At 47.1% G+C, this 12122-nt stretch overlaps 1 protein-coding gene across 2 annotated transcripts; it reads left to right on the top strand.

Moving 5' to 3' along the window:
- Window positions 1-1305: 1305 nt before the first annotated feature.
- On the top strand, window positions 1306-3953 carry LOC125521614 (protein CUP-SHAPED COTYLEDON 1-like). Of its 2 annotated transcripts, XM_048686672.2 has the most exons (3): window positions 1306-1420; window positions 1558-2075; window positions 2950-3952. In XM_048686672.2, the coding sequence occupies exons 2-3, from the start codon at window positions 1587-1589 to the stop codon at window positions 3550-3552; spliced, it is 1092 nt and encodes a 363-aa protein (XP_048542629.1). In that variant the 5' UTR covers window positions 1306-1420; window positions 1558-1586; the 3' UTR covers window positions 3553-3952. The 2 variants fall into 2 exon arrangements, with proteins under 2 accessions (XP_048542629.1, XP_087390804.1); XM_087534678.1 differs by lacking the exon at window positions 1306-1420 and having other exon boundaries at window positions 1533-2075; window positions 2950-3953.
- Window positions 3954-12122: the final 8169 nt, after the last annotated feature.

Genomic DNA, 12122 nt, shown 5'->3' with positions numbered 1-12122 from the left:
CCGCGGACAAAGCAAGTCACATCACCAACAGTTCAACTAAGGAACACGTGTGTGATGATTCCCACAATCGTAGACAATCTCTTCCTAGCTACAGTTTACCCGTAAGGCAAACAACTTGTGCTGGGAAATCATCTGTGTTATTTTCAGTCATCGTAACAGTCCGGTCGAGTGAACTGTATGCCGTACAACACACACGTCTTGAGTTGGGGAATCGTCTGCATTATTTTCGCTCATCGTAATAGTTCCGCTGACTTAACTGTATACTGTATATCGCACACGCATCTCATTTCTGAGTCGTGCCTGGTGGATCGGCCTTCGCACACATATCTTTTTCTTTCAAACGGTTTAATTTTCTACCATTTGCGATGCATGGATCGTACATAGTTCGGTCCAAGAGTGTGCGATATGTGTGTCTTCCTAGTAGGGTTCTACACTAGTTGCTGCTTAAATAAGCTTTGTGAAGCATGGTTTCATGTTTCTGAAATTCTCTGGACTCATGATATTGTTGCGTCGGAGGTTCTCAGTGAACTTATAACAAATAGAGTAAAATGCAGCAGGTTCCCCTAAGAAAAACACCCCTTCAGCTCTTTCCTCGGACCAGTGGACCATGTTACGATTCCCATTTTGAATGGTTTCTCGGACAGTTTTGCTAGAACTCATCAAGATGAGATATAATTTGGTCTCATTCATCTTTTATAGCCATTGAATGTGATGCTATAAGATGTGTTATGCTGACGTGGATTGTATTTGTTCTTGTTTTCAAAGTGAATAAAACCAAATTATATCTCATCTAGATGAGTTCTAGATGCTCCCTATCTCGGATGCCTGAAGTTTGCGCTAGCATATGCAGGAAACGAAGACGGTGCCTCACTAGAGTTGGCGTTGTTTCCAGCGATGGGTGACATCATACCAAACACGCCCCCATGATTAGCCTTGTTCGTTCGTTCCACATAAAATCCCGACCCCAACCAAGGCTATCCACCTCGTGCCAAGTAGGAGAGCACGGCGCGTGCGCAGCTCCGAGCGACAGAGGGCGACGCGTGAGCATATGATGGATTGCTGGAAGCAATCGATGGAGCTGCAGCTGCATCTCTCTGTCCCTGATCATCTCATCTCGTCGTCTCATCTGATCTCAGCTTCAGCTCCATCAGTCCCACAGTGCTCCATGCAGCACAGCACCACCACTTCTCCCTCGACGAAGCAAGCCCTCCCCCATGGCCGGGCCCCGCCTAGGCCAAGGGCAGCCTCTGCCGCTGACACCCTCCCCGATTCGTCGAATCCCACATTTACTCCCCCTCACCCACCTCCCCCAACCACGCGGCCATCAGGCACTATAAAACAAGGGCGCGCCTCCGCTACCAGCGAGACAGCCGCTCCCTCCCCACCACCACTCCCTCTTCGATCACTTCTCTCGCCACAGGTAAACGCTCCCACTGGCCCTGATCCTTCCATTCCATCCCATTCCTTTGGCCCTTGCGCTGCTCGATCGCTCAGCCCAGCTGGGTCCGTTCGTTCTGCAGCTTCCGGCATTAATGGTGCGCGCACGCTTGCTTGCAGGTCAGTGCGAGGGCGCGGCCGGCACCGGGATGGAGCGGTACAGCGCTCTGGGCATGCGGCTGGACGGCGGGGGCGGCGATCTGCCGCCGGGGTTCCGCTTCCACCCGACGGACGAGGAGCTCATCACCTACTACCTCCTCCGCAAGGTGGTGGACTGCGGCTTCTCCGGCGCCCGCGCCATCGCCGAGATCGACCTCAACAAGTGCGAGCCGTGGGAGCTGCCGGACAAGGCCTGCAAGACCACCGCGGAGAAGGAGTGGTACTTCTACAGCCTCCGCGACCGCAAGTACCCCACGGGCCTGCGCACCAACCGCGCCACCGGCGCCGGCTACTGGAAGGCCACCGGCAAGGACCGCGAGATCCGCAGCGCCCGCAACGGCGCGCTCGTCGGCATGAAGAAGACGCTCGTCTTCTACCGCGGCCGCGCCCCCAAGGGCCAGAAGACCCAGTGGGTCATGCACGAGTTCCGCCTCGAGGGCGTCTACGCCTACCACTTCCTGCCCAACAACACCACAAGGGTCAGCTACATTCCATCTTCAATCACCTCATTCATCTTCCTTTCCACTAGCATTGATCTGCATTTTTCATCGCCTATGCCGCCTGATTTTTACTGTTTTTTCTCCGGGGAAGTAGTGGTAGTAGTACTGGCGGCAATGATGCAATGGTGTAAAGTCACGGGGGTTTTTAGGGCAGATTTTTGCTACCTGCGAGCTTACGTTTCTCGTGTGAAGTCATGGCTACGAGCTAGAAGGATAAGCTAAGCTAGTGACGAGTAGACTAGAGGTGCTGGAGCAGCAGGCTCTGTACGTACGTGTGCCTGTTGCAATGCAGATTGCATTGCGTGGATATGGTAAGCGAGGGGCTTAAGTGCAGTGAAAGATTTGCTGCAGAGGTATACGAATCTTTTCTTGGCCGGTGACTGCCCGCGCATGCTGCGAGTGCATGCACAGCTTACTATATTCCTACAGATGCGTAAATGCATGCCATGTTTGGGTGTTTTACTGCGTTCTCTTGAACCCATTCTACATTCATCTCATGCATCAGATAGTTCTCTCTTTTACCTTCTCTTTTTACTCAGAGATGAAGTCTGGCTTACTTGCTTCATAGCTGTTGTTTTAATGTTCTTCGCTGGTGTCATGTAAAAATGCTAGGTGGTGACATTTGATCATAGGCAATGAAAATATAAATGGACAAGTGGAGGTTGGAAAATGTTGGGTTAAATAAAGAGTTAACTTTTGAACGATGTTCCTTTTTCACAATAGAAAAATAATACTACTCCCAGTAACATGCACCTGAATGTAGAACTCGTAGGCTCGTAGTAGCATTCAACGACGTCGTCGACGGTGTGAGATATTCAGCACTTTTTGCTCACGCGTTGATGTATATATCCAGGATGAGTGGGTGATCGCGAAGATCTTCGTGAAGCCAGGCGCGGTGCCCCCCTCCCGCAAGGCTCGCTACGGACTCAGCAGCGCAGGCGACACGTCGTGCTTCTCCGACTCCACCTCCGTCTCCATCGGCGGCGGGGGCGGCGCCTCCGCCTCGTCCGCGCCGCGCCAGCACCTCCCGGATACCAGCTCGCTGTTGGCCGCGGCGCAAGCCGCCGCTGACGGCGAGAGCAGCTCCTACGGCGCCACCGCCAACAACAACAACGCGGCCGGCAACTGCCGTGAGCTCGTGCCCTGCTTCTCCACCGCCCACATGGATGCCACCCTCCTCGGCATCGGGCAGTACGAACCGGCTACGCTCGCCGTCGAGCAGCCGTTGGCCTTCTTCCAGGCCCCCCGCCTGGTGCAGGCGGCGGACAACCTCAGCCTGCCGATGTTCCTCCCAGGCGGCCTGCAGTCCGGCGTCTCCCCGCTCGGCATCGGCGGAGGGGCCTTCCAGCACTGGCCGTCCTCCGGCTACGAGATCAAGCTGGAGGGCAGCCGCGCGCCGCCGCAGATGGCCGTGGGCCCTGGCCAGCTTGACGGCGCCTACGGCTGGGGCTTCTAGAGCAGTATGCATGCATGCCTTTCATCGTGTGCTGATTATGCTCTCTCATTCTAGCCTGCTTATCACTTTGCTTAGATGCATGTGTCCTTAGCTAAGCACGTAGCTATATCGATCATTATGCTAGCTGCAGTAAGTTTCGATTATTTATGCTCTCTGATCGTCGTGTGTTCCTACTGTAATAACAGGACACACGACTTCAGGAGCCATGTACTGGATCACTAGCTAAGTTACCTATAGTTTATAGTTGATTATTAGCTAGTCGTATGTTGTATCAGACTATGTATGCCTAGTTCATGTATTGTTAATTTGTTAGTCGTATGGTGTGTCAGACTAGCTATCAGTAAGTCCATCAAGATGTGTACCGGTTCCACTGTATGAGACTACTAGTTAGTTGAGATCAATGTATGTGTATCTTTATTATCACGTGGGAACGATGCAGTAGCATATGCATGCTTGCTTTTCTTGTCCACGCCACTATTTCATTGAAAAACCCATTTGTTGACTTGGGTGCTAGAGTAACTCTAGTAGTAAATATTTAAGAGCAACATGATCAATGTGCTCTTTTTTAAATGTGCTCTTTTACCAATAGTACTAAATTACTTTACCAAGTGCATAGAATGGCAAAAACCAGGATAACCAAACTTCCAAGTCTAAATGAACAATGATACAATTGTAGTTTCGGTACCAAACTTCAAACTCTTTTGCAAAAATAAAATAAAAATTGAAGCTTGCTAATGAAACTAACAATGATACTCCAAGCTTACCAAGCTTTAAACTCTGAAAAATAATAATGTATATTAGTATTTTTCACTCAACTGCGTGAACTATTAGTCATTTTGGTAGGGAAAATAGAAAATATATCAATGAAAATACCCCAATGGGTCTCAGTCCCAATGTGCACCTGAATTGAAAAAAATTAGAAATTGTAAAAGTCGTGAATTTCTGAACATTTTAGAAACAAACATGATCTAGTGTTATACTCGAATAAAGAAATGTTTCATTAAGGAATGACTTCGGACCCAAAAAAATTATGAATTCCAAAAATGTGTAGTATTTTTACATAGTGTGGACTTTGTTTTCTTTTGCCCAGAATACCATGAAAGTCATTCCTTAGAGTTTTACCCTACTGTGTACGATAAAGAAAAGAGTCATTCCTTAGCGAAACTTTTCACACGAGTGTAATAGTAGATCATGTTTGTTCCCAAAATGTTTCAGGAAAATTTAATTTTTTTAAGCAATTTCTAAAGAAAAATCTCAACTAAGGTGTATTGGCACCTGAGACCAAAAGATCCGCGCCGTAAATACAGAGAGGGGAGCTTCTGGGCTAAAATTATTATACATAAATAATGAGCAAATATTAATAAGCTAAGCACACTTCAAACACTAGGGCAGGAAAATACTACCCCCAACAAACCAGTACAATAATAAGCATAAGTCACATCTATTAGGCAGATATAGTATAACATTCACATATTGATAATTAATTGGGTAAGTATATTTAGGACCTCTTTGATTCGCAGGATTTTGAAAACACAGGAATAGGAAAAGTATAGGATTAGAGTGTCATGCCCACTTGAATCCATAAAAATAGGAAAAGAGCGTTTGATTTAACGGGAAAAGCAAAGAAATTGCAAAAAAAAATTAGAATGAATGTTAAATTTTCTATAAAATGTAGTACAAAAGATTCCATTAAAAAAAATCCGATAAAATTCAATCATATGAATCAAAGGACAAACGTAAGAAAACTTTCAAAGGATTTCAATCCTCCAAAAATCCTATTGAATTCCCTTGAATCAAAGGAGCCCTTAAAATTTCAGATTATTCGGGTCAGGACTCGGTTGATTCGTTGATGCTTCCCATCGTCAGCTCATGTCGTCAGTCGTCACCGTGAAAGAGCACGCGCGCCCGCGCGGCCAATCGCACACGGCGCACACAGGCCGTGGCGCAGCGTGACACGGCGCCGTATGTTCGCGTGCTAAACAATACTACTCCCACATTTCCAGCAGCTGCCATGTTTTTTTGCGGGAGCTGCATGCTTTTTTAAATAGCAGCTGCCATGTTTGGAGCTGCACGCTTTTAAAACAAAATCAACCCTCCAACATACTTTTAAAACAAACTTTTTGGAAGCATTGGCTTTTTATTTGCCTGGAGCTTTATGAGTATTTCTTTTACATGAAAGTTTGCACGTATGTGGGACACTAAAAATGTTTGCTGCAAAATAGTTTTTCTAATCTTTTTAATCATTTGTGCTGATGCACCCACGAGCCGAAAATCTTTCTCATTTTTCATCTACTCTGTCAGACTCGCGTTCTATCCCAAATCGAAACTGCTCCATGCATGATACATATGCACGATTTATGGACGACATGACAATCCAGCCGCCGGCGACTTGTTCAATCATACACATGTCTGGCCAGATTTAATCCTCGTTTGTGCATCGTCCGAAGTTTGTCGTGCGCATAGCACTTCTCGTCACAAATTGGCTCTGGGATTTTTTATCGTGCCTAAGATTGCAATGTGTTCACATTGCCATTTAACCATTCTTAGAGTATCTTTAACCCTTCACCTGAAATCCTATAACTTATCATTTGTGTTTAGATACCTTGAATTATAGGACTTGAACAAACCAGTGTTGTCGGCTATTATTACATAATGACCGCTAAGAAATATATTAGTACCTACTGATTCAATGATGCAGGAAAGTGGCATGACAAACGACACGTCGCCACCTGTTTTGAGGAGTTAGACACTATATAAATTTTCTCTCGAAATGCTTAACTCCTCAATAATATAAGGAGAACTACTCCGCACGAAGACACTTCAAATTTGACCAGCCTAACAAGTTCTCCCTAAAAATATCTCCCTCGGGCGACTCTGTCTGCTTCCTCAAGCGTCAGTTTCCCCCATGGCGAGACTCCAAGCCGAAGCCTCACCCTGCAGGTACGTGGCCTCGCGTGCAACACCGCCAACATTCGGCATTTCCGATGAGATATTATTCGATTTCTTGTCTTCCCCGTCATTCCTGGCCATTGCCATGCTCGTCCCCCATTGTCCTTGGCTACGGTTGCGCTCCTCCCTGCCGTGCCTGGCTACAATTAGAGCACAACCACATGCACACCAACACCTACAAAAAGTATGTGCAAGAGAAAAGCATGCACACATGAGAAATTACATGGCTGCTGCCCGCCATCGTCAATTTCGGTGAATCACCGGGCCATGACATCGTGCCACAAGAAGAACCAAGATGAGAGGAACCCATTCGGCAAAGAATCGCCCAAATCGTGGTCCACGGAGGATGAATTTCACAGCTTGCGATGACCCCCTTCCTCGCAAGTCGTGCTCGGTGAGCCTATGTCAAATTACCTTTGCAGATTGTATACTCTAGGCCCTCGGTAGCTCTTCGAAAACATTTACAGTTTAGAAGTCCTCGTTGGTTGCTGAGAAGGGAGAAGGGAGAAGGAAGAAGGACAAAGGAGAGGGAGAGAGTCTTTCATGTTGGGTCTAGTTTATTTGAGGAGGTAAGATTGAGGTGAGGATTTGGTGAGCAATTTTTAAGTCCTGGATTTTTTAGAGCAAGTACAATAGGATGACATAAGCAGGCTACAAAAAGTAGAATAATATATCTTTATTTAGTTGGAGGAGAGAGAAGGAGGAAAGAAGAGAAGCGGGCTCTTAGTTAGTAGCCAGCTGCAACACGAGACCGAAAACGCTTTGTAAGGATGTAAGGTGAGCCAACTATCGATAAACTAGTACATATTTGAACCTCTAATTATCGACTGTTGGCTGTATTATTAACCATGCTCTTAACTCTTAAGAATTAACACCTCTTGGGAGTTAAATTATAGGGAAGGATTAGAGACGCCCTTACCACCACACACCAAATCTCATGCACTGTGGTTGGTTAGTCCAAAGAACTGGAGTCAGCTTAAGTCTGTTATTCTTCAATAGCTCAGTGGTAGATCGGTCGGTTAGACGACCAAGAGCATCTGTTGTTGTGTGTGAAAAAGTTAGTATGTCGAATATATCAAGTGGTGATGCCATCACCATATGAACGTTCGCCACATATTTACGACAAACACAATGCACATTTGGTGGATTCGAAGAGCTTCTTTTCCGTAATCTCGAAAACAAACGCTATGCACATGAAACCAAGAGGAAAATAGCAGCACGTACGTGCATGCAAACCTTAACTAAAGCTTCTGCATATGTTATTGAATTTGAACAGCGTCGACGCATTCATCGACGTACGTAGATGAAAGATGATATCCTTGCGGCTGGCCAAGTGGCAACGCGAGACGGCCAAAGACGGGAAGATCGAGCGAGCTACAGCGGCCTGCCTGTGCGTAGTACATGCACGTAACGGAAGTGGTGGTGTTCCGTAACCCGATGAGTTAAAAGTCCACCCGGCCGTTTCCCTGGCGCGGCATGATTCCCTGCCCCGCTTTTGCATGCATGCGTCCATCCATCCGTCCATTCCAGCCGTCACTTCTCCATGCCCATGCCCCTCCCTCTGCCACAATGTACCAGTGCTAACAAGGGTGGTGGTAATAGGCGGAGTAATATTTTATGTGACGGGCGGGCCGACGAGATGTGGACGTCTCCTGCTGGATCCCAGGGGAAGGAGAGGGATGATGGATGGATGGACGGACGGACGGGTGGTACGTGACGGGGGATACAGGTTTAATACATAGCCTCTCGCCCGATCGATCATCTCCATCAGTCCCCCGCCGCGGAACAGCTCCATCCATGGCCGCCAGCTGCATGCCCAACGTCCGCCTCGTGCTCCGTAAATGTCGACGCCTCCTCGTCTGTAGATTTCTCTCTCAGCGGAGATAGACTACTCACTACTGCATGTGTAATGTGGCAGACCGTTTCGGAGTATCGTCGTGGAAAGAGGGCTGGCATTGGCGATCTTCAGGGCATGTGATGACGCGCCATATTATCGCCTGTTTTTGTCGGCAGAGTTCAAGAACATCGTCCCCAAGAAACAAAAATGAAAGAGGGCCAACCTCAGTTATCCTTTCGCCTTGCAATGAAAGAAATCGGATGGCTACAAAACTGGTATGCACTCGCGCGTGAAGTGAAAAATACCCGAGCACCTACAAATTGATAACGCGGTAAAACCATGATCGAGTGACGGAAGCCGTTCGTCATCCACCATCAAAAGCACGATAATTTCAATGCTTTATCGGAAAAAGAAAATCGAGTTCCATCTCTAACGAGAGGTTTCCCAGCATTTTCAGCACGGAAAAGATCATCTGTTGCTACTGCTTTGTTGCTGGTCCCATTCGAATTAGACGAGAGAGAGAGCGAGAGTGAGTGCACAAAGGGACAAAATGGATCTCATACGTGTATTATTCTGTTGAGTGAGAAAGAATACGCATGCGCCATGCAGGCAGGGCAGGGCAGGGCAGGCGTGGCAGAGCATAGCATGCATAGCAATGATGCCTGGGTGCAATTAGGGTGTCGCAATCTTACGTAGCCTACGCCTGCGGATGTAAAAGAACGGGGAACTGAGTTTAACTGCACCGCACTGGCCCGTGATCTCGCCAGCGATATCGATGATTCGATCGGTGCAGCCGCATGCAGACTGAGCTAAGCCGCAGCTTTGCATGCTAGGCAGGTGCCCAGCGACGGCGACTCGCTAGAGTACTACGTCTACGTGCTAGTAGTAGAGGAATAGCTGCAGCACTTCACTCGAGTTTAGCGCAGTTTTATGCATGCAATCACAAACTCTGCAAAGCGCAGACCATGAAACATCAACATCGGATCTCCTGGCAGACAACCTATGATGATTCCATGAATCAAAGTCCTTCAACTCTTTTGATCTTTACTTGCAGCAAGATTTAACTGGCACCACCCATCCTGCATTCTTGCTTATACAGTACTTGTACAATCTGACACTTTTTTATGAGTGACACTTTTGGTCAGTAGGTTTTTCTTTGCCGTATTATTAATATCGCATTTCCAAACAACAGCGTATTATACTCTCTGGCTCTCTGCTTTGTCTCATCGATGTGTATACGAACAAATTGTGATCCTACTCTTGGCCGCAGGAAAACCTCGTTGAAGATCATGCCAACGGCTATTTTCAAGACGTCATCGTCTTCTTCCTCCTCCGATCATGAAGAGTCGCCGAAGATCAACGCCCTCAACCTCTTCATCACTTGAACTGACTCGGTTCAATTCAATTGCCAAAAGAAAAAACAAGATGAAAAAGCACACAAAAAAAAAACTCACCTAGGCAAATCATCGAACATTTGAAGGATGACGGGGGTGTCACGTCCTGTCGTCGACGTTGAGCCGATGCCCAAGTTGCGGTGGGGCTTCAGCAGCCGACAGTCGACGGAGAGGCTACGAGGTAGAAGATCTGGTGTGTGCAACCGGCGACAGGATTCACACGACGACGACGGCGATAAAGCTCGATTCCAACGACGATAGTGACTGGCGAGCGTATCAGAGTGGGGCAGAAGGGTGGCGGAGGCAGCGAGGTGTCGGCTGAGGCGTTCCGCGGTTGCTAGAAGCAATGCCGGCAACAAGGCAACACGGGGTGAGGAATGCGTAGGTGCGGAGTAGGAGGCCAAAACTTTTACTCCCCAGATGGGCAGCCGAGTATATTTGAGAGTCGGGGCGACTCTAAGTAAAAAATATCCTCCTTTAACACCGATAGGGGATTGGTTAGGTGTGATTCAGGGGAGGAAAAACGAAATTTGATACTACTCTAAATCTCTGTCGCCTTTTAGGATGGTTGTCACTTAGCTGGTCCAGCAGTTGCCGTCGATTCGTTGGCGTGTGACTGTAGCGACTGAAACTCGGCCCACTGTCGATGCAACCAGTCTTTGCGAAAACTCTTGAAGCTATCATTTAGAAATACCTGAAAGAGTTGGTTCGTTTTCAAAGGCCATCACTTGGACGCTCTATAAGTTTCAGTGTTATAATACTTACTCTCAAACTTTTTGTTTATACAGTAGTGATATTTTTTGTTTCACTCTTTATCTTTGGATTCTTATCTAATGACCCAGGACGGAATCCTGGACGCGAGGAGTAAAAATTCAGTTTTTTTTCTTATTTGATTTGTTTCGTACATCTATCTAGGAGAAAATCCGGAGGTCAAAATTCTTTTCAATTCGAAAGTTCCAAATGATCCAAGGGAGCGGAAAGAGAGGTATTCGAACCCTCGGTACAAAAAAATTGTACAACGGATACCCCTAATACGAGAGCAGTTGGACAAACACATGCGCATCGACGGCGCGCGAGTTTACAGGTTATATGATTTCTTAAAAACGTCCCGATCGACAAATGGAATACCTGATGAATTGATCGACATCGAAGTCATGAACAGCGACTACTTCATGGCCCGCAAAACACGCACAGGTACGGGGCCAGGTGTAGTGCAAGATGGATGGAGAGGGATACCCGGACCGAATAAAGACTCGGGCACTGGCAGCCAATGGCTGAGACCTGGGATTAATCGGCCCCTCTTATTGCTGATATGACCGGCGACTCGACGTGTCCATGGCCGGCGGGTGACTCGTCAAGTCGCTGCTCCAACACAGCCCTTCTGTCCCCCTAGCTAGCTTCGCTATGCCCTACGCTCTCTTTTGCTCCCATCCGCGTTAACTCGCGCGCCGATACCACTACTCCAGCAGTATGTAGTGGATAAAATTACTGTTCTGACCTATTGTGCAAAGAAAATCTCGATTTGACCTCGTTTCAAAAAAAAAATCGTTTTTGACCTTTTTCGGTGACGCCAAGGTCCATGGCGTCTGGGTTACGAAGCAGACCCTGGCGTCTGGCCCCTGGCCCGCACTGCCCGCGTGCCCGTTGACCTGCTGACGTGGCAAAGGGGCCAGATGCCAGGGACCGTGGCGTCTGGCCCCGGTAAGTGGATAACGCCGCGGGGCCAGCCCACCCATCCCAATCTCATCTTCTCTGGCGTCTGGTTCGACGAACAGGGGCAGTTCGTCGCCCCTTCTCTTCCTCCCACCACCACCCCCCTTGATCTACTCCATCAACCCCTCAAACTCACAGATCTGACCCCCCCAAACTTCTTTGAGGTATTCTCCCCCATTCCCTCCAATTTGTTTTTGTTTTCCCCTCTTTGGTTGGATGCATTATTCAACACTAGGTGATGTTAGATGAGTAGATGGTTTCTTTTTTTTAGGAAATTTTTTGTAGTTGATAGATGATTAGGTAGGGAGTAGATGATGTGTAGTTGAACATGTAGGTAAAATCAATTCCGTTTTGTGTATATGTTGTCCATAGGATTTTTTTTTTGAATTAAGAGGGGTGATGAATATATGATTTGTGTATGTAAAATAGACTTTGGCATACTATATTTGGTTTGATAGATGATGTGTGTATGTGTAGATAATCCTATTGTTGGCATACTATATTTGCAAAAGATATGGTGAAATTTGGTACTCTAGATGATATGTATTTGCATATGTGACACCATATTATTTGACAAATTTATTTGATTGAGATGATGTTGGTATGTTTGAGAATAATTATGTGTGCATATGAAGAAGATAAAAATGTGAAGTGGTATGACAATATAGTTGAATATA

Source organism: Triticum urartu, chromosome 7A, assembly GCF_056163025.1.
Source record: "Triticum urartu cultivar PI428250 chromosome 7A, HENAU_Tu73, whole genome shotgun sequence".
Lineage (NCBI taxonomy): Eukaryota > Viridiplantae > Streptophyta > Magnoliopsida > Poales > Poaceae > Triticum > Triticum urartu.
The sequence above is the reverse complement of the archived record's forward strand: the minus strand, read 5'-3'. Positions and strand labels throughout refer to the sequence as shown.